The 23461-nt window shown below is 50.2% G+C and overlaps 13 protein-coding genes across 13 annotated transcripts; 9 read left to right on the forward strand and 4 right to left on the reverse strand.

The window, feature by feature from the left end:
- Window positions 1–724: 724 nt before the first annotated feature.
- On the forward strand, window positions 725–1556 carry K460DRAFT_286430 (glutaredoxin; the record flags this gene model as incomplete). Its single annotated transcript, XM_040928888.1, has 2 exons — window positions 725–1160; window positions 1216–1556. 2 exons carry the CDS (start codon window positions 725–727, stop codon window positions 1554–1556), a joined length of 777 nt encoding a protein of 258 aa, XP_040789064.1.
- A 638-nt stretch (window positions 1557–2194) lies between these two features.
- On the forward strand, window positions 2195–2860 carry K460DRAFT_377685 (uncharacterized protein; the record flags this gene model as incomplete). Its single annotated transcript, XM_040934996.1, has 1 exon — window positions 2195–2860. One exon carries the CDS (start codon window positions 2195–2197, stop codon window positions 2858–2860), a length of 666 nt encoding a protein of 221 aa, XP_040789065.1.
- A 1500-nt stretch (window positions 2861–4360) lies between these two features.
- On the forward strand, window positions 4361–5404 carry K460DRAFT_377686 (uncharacterized protein; the record flags this gene model as incomplete). The annotated part of the gene is made up of 2 exons (XM_040934997.1): window positions 4361–4798; window positions 4847–5404. 2 exons carry the CDS (start codon window positions 4361–4363, stop codon window positions 5402–5404), a joined length of 996 nt encoding a protein of 331 aa, XP_040789066.1.
- Window positions 5405–5753: 349 nt separating this feature from the next.
- On the forward strand, window positions 5754–7045 carry K460DRAFT_125108 (uncharacterized protein). Its single transcript, XM_040926647.1, has 2 exons — window positions 5754–6087; window positions 6132–7045. Exons 1-2 carry the CDS (start codon window positions 6020–6022, stop codon window positions 6883–6885), a joined length of 822 nt encoding a protein of 273 aa, XP_040789067.1. The 5' UTR covers window positions 5754–6019; the 3' UTR covers window positions 6886–7045.
- A 207-nt stretch (window positions 7046–7252) lies between these two features.
- Window positions 7253–9592, forward strand: K460DRAFT_377687 (uncharacterized protein; the record flags this gene model as incomplete). Its single annotated transcript, XM_040934998.1, has 4 exons — window positions 7253–7788; window positions 7848–8438; window positions 8853–9213; window positions 9269–9592. 4 exons carry the CDS (start codon window positions 7253–7255, stop codon window positions 9590–9592), a joined length of 1812 nt encoding a protein of 603 aa, XP_040789068.1.
- A 148-nt stretch (window positions 9593–9740) lies between these two features.
- Window positions 9741–11131, reverse strand: K460DRAFT_281861 (uncharacterized protein; the record flags this gene model as incomplete). The annotated part of the gene is made up of 4 exons (XM_040928528.1): window positions 9741–10337; window positions 10384–10792; window positions 10841–10914; window positions 10976–11131. The coding sequence occupies 4 exons, from the start codon at window positions 11129–11131 to the stop codon at window positions 9741–9743; spliced, it is 1236 nt and encodes a 411-aa protein (XP_040789069.1).
- A 725-nt stretch (window positions 11132–11856) lies between these two features.
- K460DRAFT_417571 (uncharacterized protein) lies at window positions 11857–13902 on the reverse strand. The gene is made up of 2 exons (XM_040937891.1): window positions 13194–13902; window positions 11857–13075 (listed from the first exon to the last, which is right to left on the reverse strand). Exons 1-2 carry the CDS (start codon window positions 13810–13812, stop codon window positions 11979–11981), a joined length of 1716 nt encoding a protein of 571 aa, XP_040789070.1. The 5' UTR covers window positions 13813–13902; the 3' UTR covers window positions 11857–11978.
- Window positions 13903–14603: 701 nt separating this feature from the next.
- On the reverse strand, window positions 14604–15707 carry K460DRAFT_417572 (uncharacterized protein). Its single transcript, XM_040937892.1, has one exon. It carries the CDS (start codon window positions 15599–15601, stop codon window positions 14867–14869), a length of 735 nt encoding a protein of 244 aa, XP_040789071.1. The 5' UTR covers window positions 15602–15707; the 3' UTR covers window positions 14604–14866.
- Window positions 15708–15840: 133 nt separating this feature from the next.
- K460DRAFT_125224 (uncharacterized protein) lies at window positions 15841–18369 on the reverse strand. Its single transcript, XM_040926648.1, has one exon. It carries the CDS (start codon window positions 18171–18173, stop codon window positions 15972–15974), a length of 2202 nt encoding a protein of 733 aa, XP_040789072.1. The 5' UTR covers window positions 18174–18369; the 3' UTR covers window positions 15841–15971.
- K460DRAFT_125227 (uncharacterized protein) lies at window positions 18370–18995 on the forward strand. Its single transcript, XM_040926649.1, has one exon. The coding sequence runs from the start codon at window positions 18566–18568 to the stop codon at window positions 18956–18958; it is 393 nt and encodes a 130-aa protein (XP_040789073.1). The 5' UTR covers window positions 18370–18565; the 3' UTR covers window positions 18959–18995.
- A 212-nt stretch (window positions 18996–19207) lies between these two features.
- On the forward strand, window positions 19208–20918 carry K460DRAFT_395894 (uncharacterized protein; the record flags this gene model as incomplete). Its single annotated transcript, XM_040936070.1, has 3 exons — window positions 19208–19394; window positions 19660–20396; window positions 20457–20918. The coding sequence occupies exons 1-3, from the start codon at window positions 19298–19300 to the stop codon at window positions 20916–20918; spliced, it is 1296 nt and encodes a 431-aa protein (XP_040789074.1). The 5' UTR covers window positions 19208–19297.
- A 298-nt stretch (window positions 20919–21216) lies between these two features.
- On the forward strand, window positions 21217–22009 carry K460DRAFT_314010 (uncharacterized protein). The gene has a single exon (XM_040930261.1). The coding sequence runs from the start codon at window positions 21316–21318 to the stop codon at window positions 21994–21996; it is 681 nt and encodes a 226-aa protein (XP_040789075.1). The 5' UTR covers window positions 21217–21315; the 3' UTR covers window positions 21997–22009.
- A 1-nt stretch (window position 22010) lies between these two features.
- K460DRAFT_377721 (uncharacterized protein) lies at window positions 22011–23158 on the forward strand (the record flags this gene model as incomplete). The annotated part of the gene is made up of 3 exons (XM_040935003.1): window positions 22011–22062; window positions 22381–22760; window positions 22856–23158. The coding sequence occupies 3 exons, from the start codon at window positions 22011–22013 to the stop codon at window positions 23156–23158; spliced, it is 735 nt and encodes a 244-aa protein (XP_040789076.1).
- Between the last annotated feature and the right edge of the window lie 303 nt (window positions 23159–23461).

The raw sequence follows: 23461 nt of genomic DNA on the forward strand, positions 1-23461 counted from the left end.
CGGGTTAATTTTGCGTAGTTATCAAGTACGGGAGGTAATGGTGTCGTAGGGTGTATTGCCCCTCGCTTCCGGCATGGTGGGACTAGGTCACATATCGAGGACAAGAGGGAGTCGATCAAATCGAGGGGCTCTTTGTCGAAGACGCAAGGCGCTCCGCTGCACAGCCGCAATGATGCAGACAATGTGAATAGATGTGAAGAAATGTGAATAAGGCCAGTCGAGCCCAGCCCACATAAGGCGGGCTGTTCAATGCTTGGCAGGCACGATATCGCGGTTCAGAGTGGAGGCCTTGCGGTCAAGTGACAGGGATAAAGTGGAGAGGCCGCAGAAGGCGGCATGACGCCGGTCGTCAGGATCACCACATTCCTCCTCAAAAGCTCTAACAAACCGACCAACTCAGGCACACCGTCGCACTGCCTCAATATTACAGAAGCAGTCGTGTCCATTTTCTAGTCGCAGGGATACACACACAAATCCTTCTAATACGCTGCGTACGCTCATCTACCTGCCGTTCGCTTCTGCTACTCCCCGACAATCCACGTCAAACAGAAACCTGACCAATTCCACGCATTTGGGCGACAAGCACGAAGCCAAATAAGTCAAATTCATATCGTTTCCAGCAACTTCAGGCTACGTTACAGCTTGACGAGATCAATACGCATATATCTACGAGTACTCGCACTGCGCTCGCCCACGATCACACGACCCACATCGAGCTGCCATGATGCCCTCGCAACGTCGCATGAGGCTCATTGCTGTCCTCGCGCTTATCACAATCATTGTCATAGTCTACATATCGAGAGGAGCTCATCAAACACATGGGTCGGATTTCTACACCAAAACACAACAAGCCCTACAAGAGTCGCAATTCCAGGAAGCGGCGAAGCAACGCGACGCAGACGGCGTGGGCTCGCGACTGAAGGCAGCAGAGGATCAAGCGAAGAAGGCAGCAGATGAGAAGTACGACTCAAAGAAGGTAGCCATTGAGGGGGATGATCAGAAGGGTGTTGCAGGCAGAGTCAAGCTAGGTGGAGACAAGGTCCCTGGCGTCGCTGCACAGGGGGGCAGATCGCGAGATCAGGCCATCGTAAAAGAAGACGAGACACCAGAAGCTCACGAGGTCGAGACGGAGCTGAACTTGATATTGAAGAAGAGCCCAAGTACGTCCGCTACAATTGAGCGCTCTTCGCCGCACGAACGCTAACATCTATCTAGTGATCATCTTCTCCAAATCTTACTGCCCATACTCAAAGAAAGCGAAGCACATCCTCCTCGAGAAGTACCGCATCCTACCCGAGCCGTACGTGGTCGAGCTCGACCTCCACCCCCTCGGCGAGAAGCTGCAAGCGCTACTGGCCAAATCGACTGGCCGGAGAACAGTACCGAACATCTTGCTCCTTGGGAAGAGCCTTGGGGGCGGTGATGATATGGAAGAGCTCGATGAGACCGAAACGTTGGTGGCCAAGATCAAGGAGATGGGCGGCAGTCGCATCACCGAGGTTGAACATCGCGGAGCGCGCCCAGAGACATCACATCGACAGGCGAGGAGGTCATAGACCAATTCGAGGTGACTTTCCACATGCTCTCCCCTCATATACATTCGAATAGGCATCGTTTACGCAGCGCTTCCTGGGGTGGTTCGCGTTGAAATGGGCATCGCTCAGGGTGTGGTTTGTTTGGATACCCTTGACTGTTCCTCTTTGTTTTACAAGTGGTCGTCGTACAGGCGATGGATATACCCTTTCATATTTCCATAACATTTCGTATTTTATTCAAGAAAATCCTACCAAGTAGTGTCTTTTGCGAGTTCCCTCCTCTCGTCGCAAAATGGAGTCGACATCTCGACTGGGCCAGGACAGATGGTCACCAACCCTTCCAATCTTGTAGACAATCCCTGCTGCAATACATACACAGGAAAGATATGACGTTGGTGTGAGGACGGCGTTCTTGCTCACAACGTCGAGCGCTCTTTCCTCCCTCAGCGGTTGTTGTCTCACCTCCAATGCGCCTGCCCTAACTACCCGGTTTGAGCAGCAAACCTCTCACCTTCACCTCGAGGCGCTTCACATTCAAACCTCAATCCCCCTCGCCCTGTTCATCCCACGCCACTACTTATTTGTCAAAAGTCTTCTACGAGGTAGAAGCTCACGTTACGTAGCTCCACGCACAAGGCCTAACCACACACAGAGCCAACATGTGTCTCTACTGGAAGAAATACCACACGTGCAAGCACGTCTCCGACCGACTCTACATCGAAATGTGCCGTCCGGGCTACCTCTCCAACACCGTGTGCCCCGATATCAGCGAAGACCCCTCACCCCGCAAGTCCTACTTCCCCTGCTGGTCCTGCATCAAAGCGGAAGCACGCTCGGATATCGAAGCTCAAGCCTGTCTTGAACAGGAGGCGGTTGCGAAGGCCTGCGAAGCAAAGGAGAAAGCGATCAAGGAGAGGCAGGCAGTCGAGTTGAAAGCTAAAGAAGAGAGGGTTAGACGAGAGGCAAAGGAGAAAGCGATTAAGGAGCGCGAGGAAGAACTCAGGATCAAGAGGGAGAAGGAAGAAGAGGAGCGTAAGGCGAGGAAAGAAGGCGGATTGTGGATTGAGACTGGCAATGGGAAGAAGGGGAAGGGAAGGAAGAGTGGCAGTAAGGGTAGTCTGACGACACCTGTTTCTGCCCTGCCAGTCCTGAAGACTGTTGCTGGGCTGAAGGACAGGAAGGAAAATAGCCCGAAGAAGGAGCGCAGCATGGATCCTGGCGGCAGGGCGGGGATTTGGGGCCCGAAGAAGATTCTCAGTCGGAAGGAGAATGAGAGTATCGGTGGTAGTGTTAATGGCGGTGGAGGCGTGAATGGCGCCACCTAGAAGTGAGAGCTGAAAGAGGAGAGATGACCCTGGGAGGCTCAAACACATGCACTGAGTTGCCGAAAGTGTAGACAGGCTGCATGAGTTCTTTTCCAATCCCCACAAAAGCGTGATCTGGCAAGGTGTGGAAGCTGGTTGAGCAACTCGATATCCTGTATACATTCTACGAATTTCAGATCAATGATCTTGCGTGAGCATATGCTTGATAAGATCAGTATGCAAATAGTACCAAAGCTGTGAAAGTAGATAGTGAGGAACCTGCAAAGTCTCCAATTTGTAGATGGAAACTTTGGCTCTTACCCAACTCCAGGTGTAGGCTCCAACGCTCAGAGTGATATTGAAGCTCCTTTTCACGACTCCTTTTCTGTGAACAGAGTTACACACTAATCTTGTTGCTTTTTCGCGAATACGTGCTTGGCCCTCGCCGCTGTCACATGCCCAGCAATGCCGAGAGACCACGGAATTTATTGAGAAGCCGCATCCCTATGCGACACGCCTCAGGGATTAACGCCACTGTCGGGAGTATCTATGCACCCACGGAGGAGGGTGACGAGGATATTGATGAGGACGAAGCAGCGGGGAACTCCGACAGAACCACCAGAAGTTAGCGCTGGCGCTAGACTGGCGCTAGACTGGCGATATAACCTCACAGAATATTGTTAGCCCCTCCATAACGAGGTCTATCTTTCAACTTCTTATCCCACGACCTCAATAGGGAGCATTGGAAGACCCTGTTCTAGGCCATCTTCTGCTCTAATCTCTTATTGTATGGCACAGCAAAACTATCAAATGGTTGACAATACCCTTGGAGCGCCTCCCAGCAGCCGTGCCGCTAGGAATATGCGCCTGCAATCTCAGACCCCTCACGTCTCATTGGACAGTTAATGCTCAATTTCAGGCATTTGCAGCTGGGGTTTTCCATGCTAGAAAAGTTTAATAACTGTAGGCGTTTTGAATCCGGCTCTCGAAATCAACACTCGATGTGGCAATACATCCAAAGTCACGCGGAATCGTTGAGCTAACATCGTTCGACTGGGAGCCTGGAGCATAAAGCGACCATGGCAAGTATAGGCAGCCATTCATGTGTGACACGGCTCATAGCTGTACATATCCGTGATCGAGTGCCGCAGGGCGCGGAACGGAATGTCACTATTCGCTTATTGCGACAAATCCTACGTTCCTGCACCTTGACCACTAGCTCAGCCATCGCGAAGGATTACTGCTCATGTGCTCTCTACCCGTCTTGGGAGGTGCTAGAACCATGGAGAGGCCCTAATGGGGAATGGGCCGACGACATCCGTATCGTGGTCTACAGGGTCACCTGGGATCTCGCCATTAACACTGATACGCTTCAGTCCACAGATTGGTCATTATCAGAAACCATGTTTAAAGGGACTGCTGTTTTCTGCGACAGTCTGTTCAAGGGGTAGACGGGAAATATATCATATCCCAACGCTTCGGGACCTTCCAAACTCTGATGGACATGCCTCAACCTTCACAATGACCGACGCTACGACTTCTGGTATCGACAATGCGGACCTCCCAACAGTCGAAATTACTACACTGCCTACGGCAATGTCCGCTGCCGCTTTCCTGGGAATTGCATGGTACCTTTGCGCTGAACTCAACGTCCGCCTCAGTATTCGGGCGTCGCGGCGTCGCAGCCTTTACTTTTGGGCCTGCCTTGTGTGTTCCTGGGGTATAATCATCCATTCCATCACCATCACTTTGAACGACTTCAAGGTCTGGGAAACTTATGGCTCCATCGTTATCATCCACCTCACATGGTGTTCCTATGTGGTTGCACAGTCGGTCGTGCTCTACTCGCGCCTGAACTTGGTCTTGAAGAGTGAACGAATCGGTTACTACGTACTTTATATGATCGTTGTCAACTCGTTCATTTTCGGGCTCGGTACAGTTATTTTCGGGCTGGTCGCTGTGAGTGTACAGGTACAGGAACATCCTCACCTTTACTGACTTTGAAAGCGACACCCCGGAATGATCACAAAGCTCTCAAGAGCGAACATTATCTGGGATAGAGTTCAGCTCGCCGCTTTCTTCGTCCAAGAGACATTGATCGGCCTACTCTACATCCGCGAGACCGCGACACACCTCAAGAATATGACGCTCCTGGGCACCAATCGCAAAACAACCCGCCGCCACCTCCGGCACTTGATCTCTGTCAACATCTTCATCATCATCCTCGACTGCAGCTTGATGGGCCTTTGCTACTCAGGGTTCTTCTTCCTACAAGGCTTTTACAAAGTCGCGGTGTACGCGATCAAGTTGCGCACAGAGTTCACAATCTTGAACCAGCTTCGGTCCTCCCTACCTGGCGCATCCACACATGGATCAGATTATGTATCTGGAAGCAGGCACCTGCCAAGGGCGAATCAAGATGCGCGTCAGCAAGGAAGTCAGGATAGCGATGTCGAGATGTTCGCAATGGCGTCGCAAATAAGGGAGATACGAGTACAAAAGGATATAGTCATCTCTTCGACTAGGAGAGAAGACAGTGACAGCATTGAAAGGGTACGTCCTTGACGGGAATCAGGCTGCTGGAAACTAGACGTGTTGCCATGTAAAGCAGCTTGGAGTTCATGAATACATGGGTTTGTCGATCGACAGTTGTTCAAGTCAGTCCCCCGTTGTCTATATCAAGTGTACAGCCCACACCCATCTTCATCTTCATCATTCTAACATATACACCTATATCAGGAGTCGGTGATGCCGCAGAGATATCTTCCGAAGTAACTCCACGTCGACCTCGTTCCTGTCCGAAACATCTTAACCGCGGCAAAGCAGACTGCATTTACATTCGTTTCATCCGAAAAAGTTCTTTCTATTATATTCTTCAATCTCTCCGCTCGGGTGGTGCCTGGGCTGTGCCAGCCTGGACTCGATACACCTCGAGGGTGCGACCGAGTCTACTCAAAACACGAAAATGCATCTGCGCGTTACGTCGGCCAAGCAACAGAAAAAGTCCTACGAGTGAAATGTCTGGACTTTCCGTTTGTCTTGGCCTGTGCGGTAGTGTTGCCCCTAGGACACAAAACGCCCCTCCGCTTAGACTTTGATCACTACAACATTTCTTTCGCCCTCGACTCAGCATCAACTCGTACAACGAACTTTTTTTCGAGTTTCATACACAACGGAAAGATGAGTGGACTACCAAGTGCAACGGACCCCTATCAAAATGATGCTTGGACTTCATACCTGTCTACGGTGTAAGTAGCTCCTCCCTACCAGATTTTTGTACTGACTACTATAGTGCGCGCCAAAACGAACAAATGGTCGACTACACAAATGCTACTTACGAGCGACTTCCACGTGAGCTACGCGATCTGGTATACCAGAGCCTGTGGTTGGACGACCACCCTCCCATAGCGTCGCATGAAGCTGCCACCAACTACTTCGGTGACGAATGGAGGTTCATAACAGATCTTTCGAAAATCGCCAATAAAGACTTCTGGAAGGAAGCCGTGGAGTGGTATTACGAACACGGCTGTGTAGGACGTAGGGTGAAATTACCGGACCTCGAAACGTTCCTTTGCACCGACCACTTTAGTGTGGAGATGACGCCTGCGACGGGTACAATGCGGTCATTGAGCGTCAGCATTGCCTACCCTGAGGGCTATGAATGGACACTCGCTTCAGCTATAGCCATAAGGTCGCAACTCACCCCCCTCTGGCAGCTCGATCTAATGAACGGTTTCACCCTGACTATTCATATCCACGCCAGCTTTGACAAGAAGCTCAATGTTCACGATTTGGCGGTTCTCTGTGTCCTGTTCAAGAATGAAATGCTGGACTTTGCGCGCAAGAATTGCAACGTCATGTTTCAATTCGAGTTCGAGCAGGTACCACCCTATCGATCGCTTTCGATGGAAACTCCTCGACCATTAATGTACCACCTTCTCGAGGGCCAGGCGGCGAAGGATATGTTGACTGCTACCAGTGAGCAGTGGTTAGCCTATCTGTCGCGGTATAGAAGTCGCGAACACCGATTTACGGTTGTATACTAAACCCGCACTCTTAAGATTGGCAGATCGTTAGATCGCTGGAACAAGTCGGGTGATACTCAAGTTCTTTGGAACATCTTTTGCTGGAACGATCTAGGGTAGGGCATTTCTATAGCTTACCGTGTGCCTTCTTGTTGGCTTCGGTTGTCCAACGTATTTAAATCAAAGATAAGGTTATTTCCAGGTTATTTTGTACTTTGACTACATACCCTGATTATAGTTCGCCTCCCTTGGAATGCCCCTTATCAAAAGCGCAGCGTAACGTTACCCTAGAAGCGAGGAATGCAAACATGCCACTCTCTCAACCCTCTAGCACCACAACATGTTCGAACCTATCGTACATGAACATCAACTGAGATTGAATGGAACAATGTCTCTACCAACCCCACACATCCAGGCCCTGTCAACGTACAAAACGCACTTGCGCGCGCCGTCATCCCAACTACGCAACGTATCGAGTCCATATGGCCTGGCGATCCCTCCAACGAATAAACGACGGTCTACAAACATTTCCACGATTTCAGAGACACCGACAGAGCGCGCAAATCCAGCCCGGAAAAGCGTTAATACCCTACGAGTGCCCACCCCGCCCAAAAAAGCCGTCCTTGTCTCCGAGAAGCCAATTCAGCCGTGCGCTTCTAACGACAGGTCGACATCAACAACGTCTTCGCAATATAAACAGGCGAGCCCATACCCATCGAGGCCAAAGAAGGCAAGATTCGGAGAAGATGTCGATGACCGTGTGCTCGCACTAGCAGTAACATTAGGAATCGTGCTTCTTCTCGCGATCATCATACCTCTCGGTATCATCCTGCCCCAGAAACTGATCAAACCACTGCCAGTTAATGTCTTGGTACCATTGTATATGAAGCCGGAGCTAGGAGGTTGGGATAAAATGTATGCAGCGTAAGTCTCGCCCGCACATCGCCAGCAAAAAAGATTGCACCGTTGACAAACAGCTGCAGGATACTTAAATACTCCGACACCAATTTTACTGTAATCATAAATCCCGACAACGGGCCCGGCAGCGACGTCTGGCCCCCGGGGGTCTACATCGAAGCCATCAAAAACCTCAACGCACACACCAACGTGCAAACACTGGGCTACGTCAACACAACAGGCGGAACCAGGGATAATGCCACTGTCCGTGCTGATATCGCGAAGTATGCCGGGTGGGCGGATGTTAGCGCAGACCTCGGTATGCAAGGTATATACTTCGACGAGACGCCGTGGCAATACTCAGACGACGCACGAGCGTACATGAAGAATATTAGCGCGACAGTGCGGCACTCGCAGGGTTTTGGCAACAAGGCCATGGTGGTGCAGAATCCCGGCCGCGTGCCTGATGAGGGCTTGATGGCGTATAAACCGGATCTGACCGTGGTGTTTGAAGGTGCGTATGAGGATCTGCCTAGGAAGACTAGGTTACACAATATGTTGGATGGGGTTACGAGTCACAGGAAAGACCGGGCGATGTTGGTTCATTCGGTGCCGAAGGACCTTGGGACGGGGGGATTGAGGAAGATCGTTGATGACGTGAGGAGAGATGTGGAGTGGTTGCATGTGACTGATCTGAGTGAGGATGTATATGCTGGATACGGGTCGGTTTGGGAGCAGTGGCTGAATGTGATGTGGTAGAAAATCAAAGCACTGTTGGACTTTCTTTTACGAGAGAAACTAAAAACAGATGATGAGACTGACTATGCAAGGAGGCAAAATGTTCATGTATACGATTGGCGCTAACGAGTCGTTGTTGACAGATTAGTCAGCATCTTGTTGTCAAGCTAAGTGAACACATACACAAATCTTTGTTCGTGAACCCCATTTTCGGAATAGGCGTCACCAAACATGGAGTCAAAAATCATTCTGCCGCTATACATCTACCCCCAGCCAGGAGCATGGGAGCCACTATACGCCGCGTAAATTTCCTCCGGCCACATTCCTATCTCGGTTGGACTGACAAGCACTAGCGTCTCTGCATATCCAAATCTCGAATTCCTGGTTATCGTCAACCCGAGCAGTGGTCCTGGTGTTGCGCCGTGGTGGCCTAATGCAGATTATATCCGAGAAATCCCACGCTTAAATGCCTACAAGAACGTCAAGACGGTGGGTTATGTACGGGTGGGGTATTGCAAAAGACCTGAACAGGATGTCGCTGGAGAGATCGACGCATATGCGGCACGTTCAAGAAGTGACGAGCATCCCGGTCTGGGAATGGAAGGCATCTTTGTCGATGAAACGGTGAACCACTATTCTAAGGAAGCAAAGCGCTATCTGGACGCAATCGACCGAAAAGTGAAAGAGTGCGATGGTATTCATGGCGATAGGATCGTGCGTTGCCCATCTCTTTTTTGTACAACATGTATCCCTGCTGATACCGATACAGATGGTCCATAACCCTGGCACAGCTGTGCATGCTCAACTCGCAAGTCCAGGCCCGGACATTACGGTCGTGGTCGAGACATCATATGGATACTATGTGACTGATGAATACCAAAATTGGCTAGCGACTTCGCCATATGATCGCTCTCGAACTAGTTACATGGTTCATTCTGTTCCAGAAGAAGAGGTCGAGAATGTTACGATGAAGTTGCGTGAGCGGGCGGAGTATCTTTTCGTGACGAGCGCGTGCGAGAGGTTTTACGAGGGGTTTGGGCCGAGCTGGGACAGGTTTGTTGCCGCGATGGAGAAGCCGTTAGGACGGAGGTAGTATTCGATACCTACTAGGGTGTCTCCTGGAGAGTTTGGTGATTGTAGACGGCATTGGTGTCTCCTCGTAATGTAGTATGTCTGACTACAATCGATGGACTATCCTCCCTACTATCGCTGTGAAAGCCCAGTTTTTAAGCGTACCGTTCTTAGTATTCAAACTCTTCCAACATTTCTTCCAATTGCCATGCTTCAACAGGCTCGAGGCTCTTGCAGACGTCCACAGCGCTATTAGTTGGACTTCTGGGATCTGACCGAGAGAGATAAAGCTCGACGGCTTCTTCCATGATGCTCCAGATCCTGCATCTATTCCAAAGACCATTCGGCAAGCCATCTAATCTGCGGTCTCGTACGCTGATAGGAAGCCTCCTCTTAGCTAGCAGCTGCGCTACGCTTTTCCAATCGCTGGAGGTTTCATAGAAGGGCGTGCCGAGCTGTTCTCTGTCAAGATCCCAAACATGTGGGAGTAAACTCCCGTCCAGGAGGCTATTACGCCAAAAGCTGTTATCTAAGGACACCTTCAGAGCGAGCGTCTTCGATACTCGGTGCATTTTGATGACTGATGTCGCTGGTAGATAACTGCATACCTGGTCCAACAGCTCAGTCGGTAAAAGCTCAATACCATGAGGCTCTCGTGTTATGGGTGGTGTGTAATCATGACCGAACTTCCTATTTGGCGAAGCTTTCAGGACACTGAGGGCAAATGATGTGATTGTGGATACATTGAGAGGGTCAGTATAGAATTTCTAGGATTGCGTTAGTCCCCGTAGCGCAGCGTTCAGGAGTATGTACCTCGTATTCGCCTCCCCACCACTCTAACTTGGTCAAAGCCATCACACTACGAGGCCCATATTTTTCAGAAGCCGTGCATAGGTCAAGAAGATCGTTTCTCATCTCGAAGGAGGCGTGGGCGTTGCTACGAAAGCGTTCTTGTAGGAGGCAATTGAGAACAGCAAGCGCTGAAATGGGCTCGGTATGCATTCGTTTCGCATGACAGTGTTCGATTACACGACAGCTGATGTCCATGCACGCTTCGTGCAAAGGAAGCAAGGTGTCAGTGTCCGAAACATCGCGGAGAGCGTCAAACCATGTGTCTCCTCCAAAGGCAGCATCACCGACTCGAAAGTAGCCAGAACCCGTCATGCTGAACCAAGCTTCTTCTGAGAGGAATACATCATTACTCTCAGAGGCATTCATCGGTCTAGAACAAAATGAGCATGGACTATAAGAAGAGGGGAAGGGAGCTTACTCTGCTTCTTCGCTAGTCACCTTATGAGTAAGAACATGCGAAGGACTACCAAGGAGACGGAATTCGAACAGCCACTAGTAGTTGTTAGGTTGAAAGCACGAAGATACTGGATGAATACGAGACGGGCTAACAAACCCGATAGCGCATCTCCTTCGGGTCGATATTATACACATCCCCTTCCACATCGAACGGGCCGCCACATATTACACAAAATGTTCCAGACTCCATCGCATATCGGGCATCTGATTTCCAGTCTGCGTCGTCAATTCGCGAGGAAAGAAAGCTACCCATGATGTTACTGGAGATGCGGGGCTAGGTTCGTGGGGAAGCTCGCCTCAAATGCTGTCACGCAAGCCCCTCACGCAGCCCGCCACAGCGCAACCACCTCGACTCCGACACGACTACGCAGCCAAGATGCTTCCAGACTCAAATTGAAGGCGATTAGCGACAGAGATATCAACGCCATCGCGATCTAGGTGACACTGGATAGGCTGGTTTCGACCGATGACGGTAGTGCATTTTGATGGTGCGTCGCTAATTGGATACTCTATAGTGACGTTCCTGCGTAACCCGATGAGGCTTGGTAGATGCTGTACAACCTCCTCTTCCATGCTAGAAAGGAGAATTATGGCTTTCAATCAATATTTCCGAGATATTGTGGCTCGAATTCAAAATCGTGTAATCATGAAACACTCACTTCGTTGTCTTGCATAACTCGGAAGGCAATCTACACAATTTATCAAACGCTTTACACTCTGACTGTCCTCGAAGTGGGGAGGATATCACGATCACGCGTGAGGCTTCTATCGCTTAAGAATCTGGAGAGATGAATGAGATCTCAAGGTCTTGTTGGAAAGGCACCTCTATATCCGCTATACAAGATGTAAGAGGAAGGTAGGCTGGCGGTTGAGTTAGTGCAATGTACTTGCTAGGTGGATGATGACCCTGCAGATCATTCCAGGTCAATATCACATATATCGAGGAACCTATCGGACTCAAAAGTGATCTTTTAACGCAGCGCGGAAACATTCGGATCTTTCTAGGCCTCTTGTTGGTGTCTAGATAATCTTTAGGTAAGTACTTATTAGCGCTAGAGGCTCTTTGCACTACTCCTTCAATTCTCGGGTTCTATACTAGATCACACTCCATCGGAATGTTCATACTCGTCATCAGACACTTCATCATCTTCATCTGAACCATAATCATTTTCATCTGAACTATCGTCCTCTTCACCGGAAATAAAGTAGTCCTCTTCACCGGAAGTAAAATCCTCTACATGGCGGGTCGCATACTTGTTGCCGAACCATTTCGTGTCAGGAATAGAATCCGACGGGATTACTTTGTCAAAAATTGTTTCCAAGCGGTCAGTTCCAACACCGACGCTTAAACGGCGAGATTCAGGGCGTAGCGGGCCTTCCAATCGACGGTTTAGGTTATTGACCTCCGTACAGTATCTGTATTTGTTCGATCCCACGTGTAAATGTTGAAGATTGGGAAGAAATGCTGGTTGCTTCTGGATGAGATCTTCGAGTTGGCCTATCTTTGGCTCTAGCTGTTTGCGCTTTACGTGGAATATAAGCGTATGTAGATTCGGCGGCAAACGTAAGTGCAGGTCGCTGATCTCATGCAGGGTCAAATCCTCATACCAGGGATAGATATCGCCGTTGACCTCGTCATTCTTTTCCACAGGACGCCACATCTCAGCAGATATGTCGAGCAACTTTAGAGCCGTCATGTGGGTGAGCGAGCGTAGCCTTTTATCGCCGCCACCCCGGTAGTCCTCGTACCACAATGGGCTTAGATCTAGGGAAAGCACTTCTAAGCTATCTTTGAGTGGTTGGAGAAGTTCGATCATCTTAGCCGGCGAGGGGCTACGAAGCGCAACATCAGCATTTCCCGCGGAATAGTAGAACAACTTCAGCCCAGTACACGCCAATAGAAGATTTTGCATGTCTGAAATATTGAGACAGCAGAGCTCCATATGGAGACTTCTCACGTGATTCAGAGATCCAGGTTGCAATGCCAGTGGCATCACTTGTTCTCCATCGGGTTCAGGATCTCCAATATTACAATACCAGGAGCTCCCCCCTTGAACCTCAAAGCTCTCAAGCCGGGTTGTAACCAATATCGTGCTGAAGAATTCGACCGGCCATATTAATGGGTCGCCCTGCCCGCATACTATGAGACGGCGTAATGAGGCGAATCTGTGATGTGCCCTCCAAGCCAGCATGTTCACTAGAGTTGGTTGTTCGGTTAGCGCTGTAACATGGAGGACTCAACAGCCGAACGCGTTCTATGTTCTTGAAAGGCACCCCAGAAGCTCCATAAATATATATACTGCAACTTGACTTACCATCGCGAGGACCACCTCTTAGGAAAATCTCATTGACGTTGGGTAGTAGGGCCAGAAGAAGTACAACCAAAGGGTCCTCGATACCACTGCGAAGCAGTTGGCAGTATTTGCGATCGTATGGGATCTCGTCGAAGGGGACCTTATCGTCAAACAAGTGTATGTACCAGGGGTCAACGAGAAGGGGCTTGTGACGCGTGAGGCCACATTTTTCAACCACGCGACTTTTTGAGTTGTATCGGTCAACCGCAGTGATGACCCCAGCAGCCTTTGAGGCTTCTGCTAGGAGGGTATAGTCGGACTCGGTTAGCGCATTAGCCTGAACCTTTTCGAAAGCCAGGTCGGTCAGGCCAAATACAGGGTGGAATATGTCAACAGTTTGCCAGGATCTCAAGTCGACTCGACGGACGTGTTTGGCGAGCTCGGGGCGTTCAATGATCTTCTTGATGAATGGTAGGAACGGATGACAACCAGGGCGTAAGTTGTTGTACTCGCGATACAACTCTGGCTCCGTAACGTGTCGGAGACGTTTGCAGGTGAGGGAGATGTTCAGGAGATCGACTTGGCGGAGGTCAGCTGCGATGGAAAGGAGCAGCTCTGCGCTCAGATCTAGCAGAGCCATATTTGTAAGTGAAGTTTAGACGCGTGCACGACGAGCGGAAAGGTAAGAGAATGTTGTTGTTGTTGTCAAGGATTGGGCAGGCGGTGATTTTGTATCAAGAATTTAAGTTTCGTTTCAAGAGGCGGGGGCCTGAAACGGGCTGCAGGTGATTCCGATGCGCTAGTTCCCGGATTGGCAGCCCTGAGCATCCGGCTGCGCCCCTTTCTCTCAGCAAGACTTCAGTCCGAATGAATTCTAAACCTCAAAGGCCTCTATAGGAACAACAACTGAAAACCACTGAATAGCTCTATGTCTCCTTATGAGCAGTCCGGTACCCATCGTTATCCTCGTGGAGCGTGTCCAGCTTTACTAACCCTACCTAGGAAATACGATCTCGATTGAGCTATAATCCGACCCACACCTCGACTAAGCGGCAAACTACGGACGGTTTCATCTCATCACATTTTGAACTTGCCTATTTAAAACTTGTATCGATGGCGCGCTATCCCACTTTCCGCGGAGATTCTGCTCAACACCGCATCCTTCATGAGATAGGCAGGCGTTCTAGATCTCTCGCTTACGTGCCACCGCCTCCATCCAACGATGAAGCTAGAATTTTACCGTTAGTACATTGGCATGTCCTATTCCAATCCTCAAAGCCTTAGGTTCTTCGTATTGCGACTCGTACAAGAGCCTGGACTTGCAAAGTATGTGCAGCACCTCGAGCTCAAAGCGTATACAGAATAGTATAATTGGCTTGGAAGCGTGAATCAGTGCTGCAGGAGAAGAACCACATGCTGTGAGACGAGGTGAGCCAGCTGTGCAGCCTTGAGCAGCGTATAGCAATTTATTCTTCTAGGCTAAATACTCAATTGTCGGAGGGTATCCGGACAACGGAAGTGAAGGGCGTGCATCTTACAATTTGGGCTAACAGGTACAGTGTCATTCTAGAGACTAGAGGAGTCATGTATCGTTGCAACCCTTTGCTTCGTCTTTCCAGTCGTATTCGCATTCTTCTATGCTGTTGACAGTGGATTGTATCGTGCTAGGCCTTTCCCCATTCCCTTTCCTCCTTTTAATCATTAGGATCAAACGAGCAACCAAATTCGCCGTCCGAGTCCTCAACATACATCATTTGTTTGCACTCAATGTACACGGTTCTTCCGATCGCCTGAAACTTGTCGCGTAGCCATTCCATCACCTCTCGCGCTCGATCGACACTGATTGGCTGCTCCCAGTCATGGAAGCCAAATTCCAATCGCTCAAGCCTGGAAATATCTAAAAGTCTGTACAGCTGATGTATGTAAATGATGTTATCGAGGTTCTCGTACGCGTTCACCGAGCTGCTGAGCGACGTAATGGCCAAGGAGGGAATGGTTCCTGGACTGGCATACTCGTCGCCAAACTTGATATTGAGAGAGCGTAGGTTCGTGCACAGAGCAATCAGCTCGTAGCCCTTGATCTGCTCGGGTCCATGGAAGTTGCGGAAGGCGAGCTGGCGTATCGCTCGGAACCCGGAGTTGGACGGAAAGCTTGCGAGCCAATTCTGGAACCAGCATATGGTTTCGATATTGTAAAGGGCTGGCGTGATACGACTCAGGAAGTCGGGCGTCGCTTCATAGTACAACTGTTGCGAGGTTTTGCAGAGAGCTGGGAGGGAGAGGTAGGGTGGTGTTATTTCTTTTCCATCAGCGACGCTATAACGCTTGAAGTCGACTGTTGTCTGCGGCCTTGAATCGTTGAAAACGTTTGCGATGATTTTGTCGCGAAGCTCACGCGGAAGCCGGAGTAGCGGCGACTTGGATGTCATGATACACCAATGAACCGTTCAAAGCAAAAAGATAAAGAGTGGAGGATAAGACGCGTCTACGCTTCCGCAATACTTATTAATCTATGGCTACTCTGTGTGTGTACGGTCGTGGACGTGAAGTTGTGCTCTAAGAATCCGTCTCGCTGACATGGTGGTAAGCTGATGACGTAGCGGATGCGCCTAACTACACGAATGCGTCTCACCTGCTGACGCGTCAAGCTTTGACATTTCATCCTTCACAACGCGCACCGATTTAGAGCAAGCCATTCTACTGTGATATATACCCGGGGTCGTCTCGAGTCATTCATTATTAACCCCGGTTCATCGTTTTCGTCCTGCCTTTACAGCCATTTCCTCCAATGCATAGCGTCTAGCTTTCCTGTCCCGTCTGATCCCTCTTCTTTTCACCCGAGAGTACCTCCATCTCATACGCTCCACGAGCCTCATACGCTCTCCTGTTATCAGGTCCTATGCCACCAACTGGCGTTCCCTTGCGCGGAAAGAGATGCGTGTTGTAGGTGTGTAGTTTGATGCCGTTTGGGCTCATGGTTCTCGTGAGACCTTCAACATTCGGCAATTTTGGCACAGGAGGTGCCAAGTTTTCCGTCGAGCTCTCCCGCGAGATACCGTCAAGTGCAGCACGAATGTTCTCCTTGGAGACGATGCGTGTCATAGTGTGCGCCTCGTCACGTACGAGCTGCTTTGGGTAGGGACCGCGAGTGGAGTTCAAGCGACTCGGGCTCTTGGGTGGAATGGGTGGCGCGAAACCGTCGTCAAAGCCGGGCCATGCGGTTGCCTTGGGCGGTGAGGGACTAGGCCATGCAATGGGCTTGGGTGGTGGCGCGTTCCCATTCGCATCTTTCGACACAGCCCGAAGATGGCCAGCATACGGAACGGGCTGGATAGGAACGGGTAGGCGTGTGGGTTGCTTTGCTTGACGAACAGGCTCAGGTGTTCGAACTGACTTGCTGCGTTCGGTGTGCAGGTTTGTGAGCGAGATCTCGTCTGCATAGCCGGTACCTTCATAGCTCGGGATGCGGATGTCGGCGAAAGACTTCTTCAGTTGAACAAACGGTATACCCTCAACAGATCGATCACGCACTTTGTCGTGGTGCAAAGCACGCGGGATAGCACTCGGCGGCCCCATCGGCGAAAACACGGGGCCAGTTCTCACAGCACGCGACTGGGGCGTCTCCAACTCGTCATGAAGATCCTCGGTGAACGGGTTCGAGTTACGGATGGAGCTATACACACTCTGCTCGGAGGCATTTCGTTGCTGCAGATCCGGACGGGGCATGTGCATCACGACCGTGTCAGTTGAGCCCAGCCTGGAGAAGCTCTGCTCTCTAGCCTTGTGCATAGGCTTCTGCATCGGTGATGGAGAACGGCGTGGTGCATCATCAGGAATATTGACCTGCCGCGTCACACCGTGGAGCGGACTCTTCGGCTCCTCCCTTGACATCCTCTTGGATATTGTCAGCGACAAGGAGCGACGGATGCTATCCGAGTACCGCTTGATAGGGCTCGGACTTCCATTGTGTGAGCTTTGTCGTTTGGGGTAGCTTACCGTTGGAGCCTTCCTAGACGGACTGCGACTGCCATCACGCTGGACGAGCTGAGGCTGGAAGCTATTGACCTCTCCATGTTGCTGTACGGCCTTCCTAAGATTTGCACGCGCGCGCTGCTCAGCGAGCCAATCCTCCATCTTGTGCTTGAACTTTGGTCGCTCGACCAGGCCACCGTACTGCGGATATACATCGCGAAGCTCCTTCTCTGCTTCATCGTAGTGCTTCTTCGTCAGCATGCCGAAGCTGTTACCGCGCGTGTGGAAAGTCGCGACACCGCTAGTGACCATCTTCTTTGGCACAGAAACAACACGATACGGCGTGGGCGACATCATACCTCCCTCAGGAATGCCTACATTGCCCTCTGGAAATGCTAAGCGAGACGGACACCTGCTCTCGACGAATAGCGCCAGCCGCCCGTAGTACTGACGTCCCTTCACATTGTACGAAGCGCGCACGGCGTTGACAATAGGGACAAGCACCTCTTGCCATGCGGAGCAAATGTTCTTGAGCTCGAAGTATCGGAAGGCCTGCGGGTTCTGCGACTTGCCGACCTTGAACTCTTGCAACAACCATGCATACAAGTGCTTCTCGTACTCTTGGATACTCCACACGTTCTTGTCAATCATCCCGTACACGCTGCTGTCCGGGGTATATTCGAGGCTGTACTTGTCCGCGCGCGGGTCGTATCGGAGCATGTCTTCGTCGAATTGTGTGTAGAACCACAAGATATCCGAACGCGATATATTGTTAGTGACGTCCGAAGGTTCGACCGAATTGGGGCGCGGCATCGCATCTGGCTGTAAGAGGAGGATCGAGTCGCGGAAAACAGCCCATGGCCTGAGGAAAGCGTCCGCAGAGAGGAAGCGCTCCTCAAGGGCCTCAAACCCAGAGAGTCCGAGAAGCGCGAGTGCGCGCTTTAGATCCGGTGAGAGCTTTTCCTTGTCGCTGCGCGAGAAGAAGTCTCGCAGATTGCTCATATTCAAGCTAGGATGTGAATCCGGCATCTTGCGCTTTGGTCGAAGTGGACGTAAGTTGCATGACCTGACAGTGCAGCGTTGAGTCGCAAATATATCCGCTAGCTTTGAGCGAATGGGAAAGGTCAAGAACAAGAATATTACGCGAAAAGTGTGGATGCCGGTACCATGGCGACGGTGAAGGCAACTCGCGAGGCGAACCGGCGGCGGTGAATAACTAATATGTCATATGGGCCCCGCAGCCATTTGTTGGCTTATTTCATATCGCCAATCGCTGACTTTCCCTGGCGTAGACTGGATCTTCACCTACTCGTTGCACCGGATCAATCACTGACGTAGAGGAGGAGTGCGAGACTGTGAGGCTGTTGACTAAAAGTACTACTAGACGTCATAGATGGCAAGAATACGAGGCTTTTGGTGAAATGGGGTTAGTGGAGGAGGCTTCTTTACAACCCTTCAAGGCTTTTCTAGGTAAACTACAAACTGTCTCTCTCCTAGTGCTTTGGTCAAGCCTCTCATCGTTCATTGAACGACTACTTCAGCCAAAACCTCGCGTTGAGCGCTATCGTCCAAATTCACTTGAAGTTGAGGCTCTTACCTCATCTCGAAACTTTTCCGTTTTCGAAACTTCGACTATACCTTTTGTACCTGCATTCGTAGCCATGCCAAGGCGAGCTAGTTGTGGGTACCTTCCGGTTCTCACATCCATGCCGTGCCTTTTGAATGTTCCGTCGGATGCTATCAGTAGAACCAGTGGCTCAGTACCGGTACTATTGCAAACACCGACCTTTCGATTTGCTAAGAGTTTCAGGTGAGCTTCAAGACTTCTCAACTCCTCCATACAGGCTTTCCTTGCAAGTGGTGCTTAATCAGTTTGCGCTAGCAGAGCTAAGGGTGCCTGGTGATAGAAGCGCTAGAATATAACAGATCACAGGTTGTCCAAGCCGAGTCCGACGGATGTCTGCTGGTTTCGCAACAGTTATCTCTCTGACGGTCATCTTGATCCCGGCCATCCTGGTGATTATACAGACTTCTAGGAAGAGGGAAATGACGAGGAAGGGCTAAAGGCCGCAATAAGAAGCAAACTCTATTGATGTGTAGGCAACCCATTTGGCTCGTGTCGCAAGAACGTTGCTAGCGATTAACTGAGAAGTATGGCAGGAACCAAATCTATGCTATTTGGACATGAGAGTCATGAGGAGGTAAAAGTTCAGAGGGAGCAAGGCGGTGCTGCCAGACGCATGCTCGGAAGTGAGCTCACCAACTGTCGGTGGATATCTCCCAATTTCACGCGACAATGTTAACAACATTACATACTGTCATTCGGTAGTCTCTTTATCAACTTTTTGAGGTCATGAAACGTGTTTCTTGATCTCTCATCTGAGTTCTCTTGCCCTATCTTGAAGGTTAGCTACCTTACTGAAAGTGGTCTCTCACTCCATACTTACTTCTCACTCGGAACGTCCGCATTCTTAGACCCTACAGTGTTTGAACTAGACAGTACTCGCTAGGTCAGATCTCAAATTGCTGAAATTCAATCCATTTCCACGAGCGCCACTACGAGAAATGTCCAATCCCGGAAGCACAAGTATTTCGAGAGAGTTTCCACCATCATACACCCACGCTGGGCTCAGGAAATTTCTCATAGCACGATTTCCCGATGACTTCAGAGCAATACCAGACATCAACGACCTCGCTTTCTCCAATAAATACGGGGTTAAGTGTCGTCAGTCTTCCCCGACGGCGTTCTTACGCATAGGCCGACTGAATTGGGGACATGAGAACCATATTTATGTACAGATTATCGGCGGGAAGAACAACAGGATAGCACTCTCGGAAGGACAAAGCATCAAGACCGGATTCAGCATTCATAGGCTGGCGGAGGTTGAGCTCATAGCCCCATTCCACTACCTTGATTCCCACATCTCAAGCGATCGAGCGAAAAGGAAACTCAGAGCACTCGCGTGTTTTCTGTTCCTAGCCGCGGGTCACATCAAGATTGTAGGCAAGTACGACACCTTAGAGGCTGACCTCCTTAAGGCATGCGCCTGGATAGCGAACAAAGGGAATTATCCAAAAACACAAACACAGAGCTTGAGATTCATAGAAGAACCTTTGATACCGGCTGCGGAGCTAGGACTCACTGGAGACAGTCATTCCATTTCTTCTCACTCGGACGATGTTCTTGAAACGCAATGTGCTAGCATGCAAGTACAGCGCACTCCAGACCACGGCACCATGTCAGACGAAGTCGTGAGTATACCCTTGGTTTCTAGGGATTCCAACACATTACTAGGATACTAATACAAGCAGGTAACAAGAATTAAACGCAAACATGAGGAGATTGAAGTCGAATTCATCACACTGCAATCGGAGCTGTCCACTCTCAAGAAGAGGGCAACCGGGTGCTCGATCTTCGAAGACACTATCAAACGGCAAGCTACCGAGATCGAAAAACTCACAAAAACACTCAAAGAGATGACCGAAGGAAATGACACACTTGAAATCACGATTTCTCAGCTCCAGAAGACGAACACGGAGGTCAGTACAGAAAATGTGGACCTTCGCTCGGAAATGGACCAGAAAGAGTTGGAACTTCAGAACAGTAGAAGCCGATACGCAAGGTCCATCCAAGAAATTGGGAAAGCGAAGATGGATCTTGAGAACGCTAGAAGTATGCAACAGAAGGAGTCCAATCTGAGACAAAATGCGGAGTTGAAATTAGAGCGGTACTTGAAGGCACAGCAGCATCTGGCGTTGGAGTACAAACGCTGAGTTTATGGACAAGTAGTCTTTCGTCTGGTACATGATTGACTTTTATGCATCAGATCATGAAAGGACTGCGTTGGATTTTGGATCAGAAATGACTGTGGAACTTCCAGACAGCTTAGAGAGTAAGACAGATGTTTGAAGAAACATCACGTCTCTTCTATAGCAAACAGAATTTACCTGGAATGTTTTACATTTCTTTCTATAAAAGCATATCACGTACACAACTTCTCGATGATTACAACTCGCAACATAGTAACCAGCAGTCGCTATGGGAAACTATCTATCCAAACGAACTCCGACCCCTTCAATCGGTCCAGACTTGGAGCCCAACGACTCCACACCATCGCCTGACTATATCTTCGCGGCGCCTGATAGTCCTGCAGCCAGTATCGATGGTGCTATGGACGCCTCTCCGGACTTCGTAACCCTAAACTATGGGACCAGACAGATAGCGACTTCTCGTTTCTACCTCGCAAGATCCCCTGTGTTCGCGCGATTCTTCGCGAGCAACCCCGCAGCTCGGCACATGAAGATATTCGGAGATGTAGATGAAGTTGCCCTCGGACATGTACTGCAATATTTACAGAATGATATGGTCTATCCTTTCTTCTGGACCAAAGCAACCGGATTCGACTACGCGCTTTATCATCGGGTGCATCAACAGGCCGAAGTTCTGGAGATCTGGGACCTGACGGATTGGATTCAGGATCAGAAGTACATCGGTGCCATCAAGACGATTACGGAGGAGGTTATCGAGGAGATCCGACCCGGCCAGCCAGCGAGGTCAGTGGAGCGACAAGGCGATGTTGAACTGCAGCAACATATCGTGACAAAGGTGCGATACTTCCATGTTTGTCCACGTGGGACTATAACGCATCGGACGCAGAGGGGCATACCGATCTTGTGCGGTCACAAGTGCACCAACAGGTCAGACTACGATCCCGGCCATTTCGAGGAGGTACCATATGTGGAGGTGGTGACGGTGACGAAGAGGCTGGTGTACGATCCAAATGTGTGTAAGAGAAAGGCTGATGTAGATGAGTCCGAGACAGAGGTACATGAGGTGGCACCGGACGAGTAGGATCTTCGCGATAGATGTCTCGCGAGTCAGGGCTGGGCTTTGATGACAATCATCTCAAGTCTTGTGGTAATAGTCGAATTTCTTTTGTTAGCAATCTAGATCGTTTGATAGCAATCCATCTTCTCATCAGTTCACGGTGAGGACAAAGTCACATGGTGATACTTCACGTAGACCTACAAGCTTTTGGTAACATATAAGCTGCGAATAGCTCGCCCACAGAAGGCCACACGTACGAACAACAACACAGCTCTAGCAGAAACCTACACAACGAAACAATGGCTTCGCCTTTCGACTTCTCCGCCGAACTTGCTAAGCTGAACGTCAAGTACGAGAAAGTTGTCGGCGATACTGCAGATCCCAATGATGCTATGGACGAACACGAAGGCACCCTCCCGCTCCCTCAACCCATCGTCAACGACCATCCCGCAGGGTCTTCAAGCACCAACACGACCTACCCCAAAGTCCTTACTCTTGACGTCGGAGGCCGAAAGTTCAAAGTCTCTCGCGACGTCCTCCTCGAGGCCGGCCTCTTCCGTTTCCAGTTTTCCGATAGCTTCACCTGGCTTCCTGAACCCGATGGCAGTTACTTTCTTGACGCTGACCCTGAACTCTTCGAGCACCTCGTTCGCTTTATGCGCCGGCCTCCCGTGTTCCCGCTGTTCTATGACAAGGCGTCAGGCTTCGACTACGATCTCTATAATCGGCTTGCAGTTGAGGCAGAGTACTTCCAGCTTGATGCACTACACGAGTGGATTAAAGCAAAGGTATGGCGTGCTTGAGTTGGTGAGCATGCGAACACGATGGGGCCCATCCTCACTCGTCGCACATGAAAAATCCGCTAACAGCATTCACGCTACAGACCTATGCCTGCGCTGTAACGGTGAGATCAAGCGCCCCGATCATGTGCGATTTCAGTGACATGCCTTCGACGCAGCTCCCAGCCAACAAGTGCAACGATATGCATTTCGTCCCGCGCGTTAGGAAGATGTACCTCTGCCCTCGTGGCATTCTTGTTCACAGGGGCAGTCCCGGCAGGTGTGGGGCAGCATGTGTTAGGGCCCGAGGCGACGGCGAGTTTCTATACGAAGACGAGGCGTATTGGGAGGTCGTGTACGTGCAGAAGGAGATCGTGTTCGATGAGACGGTGTGCAGGGCGAAGTAGTCGAAGGTCATGGCAGTACCCGAGACGTAGAAGGATGGGCTGATATGTATCTTGGCCGTGATAGAACCGAAGTGAGGCATGACTTCTTGAAAGTGGGAATTAGAATATGTTCATTTTCCGACGATGGAAAGATAGCCTGGGCAGGAAACACGCTACGAACAGAATACACGATAATTGAGAGAAAGGCTTACCCCTTCTTTACACAGGATAGCAATACTGGGCTGATATTTCCTCTCAAATCATATATCATAGCAACCTTCGTGCATCGACTCGCTTCCTTCTATTGTTTCAATTGCCAATATG

Source organism: Cucurbitaria berberidis (genome assembly GCF_010015615.1).
Source record: "Cucurbitaria berberidis CBS 394.84 unplaced genomic scaffold K460scaffold_3, whole genome shotgun sequence".
Classification (NCBI taxonomy): Eukaryota; Fungi; Ascomycota; class Dothideomycetes; order Pleosporales; family Cucurbitariaceae; genus Cucurbitaria; species Cucurbitaria berberidis.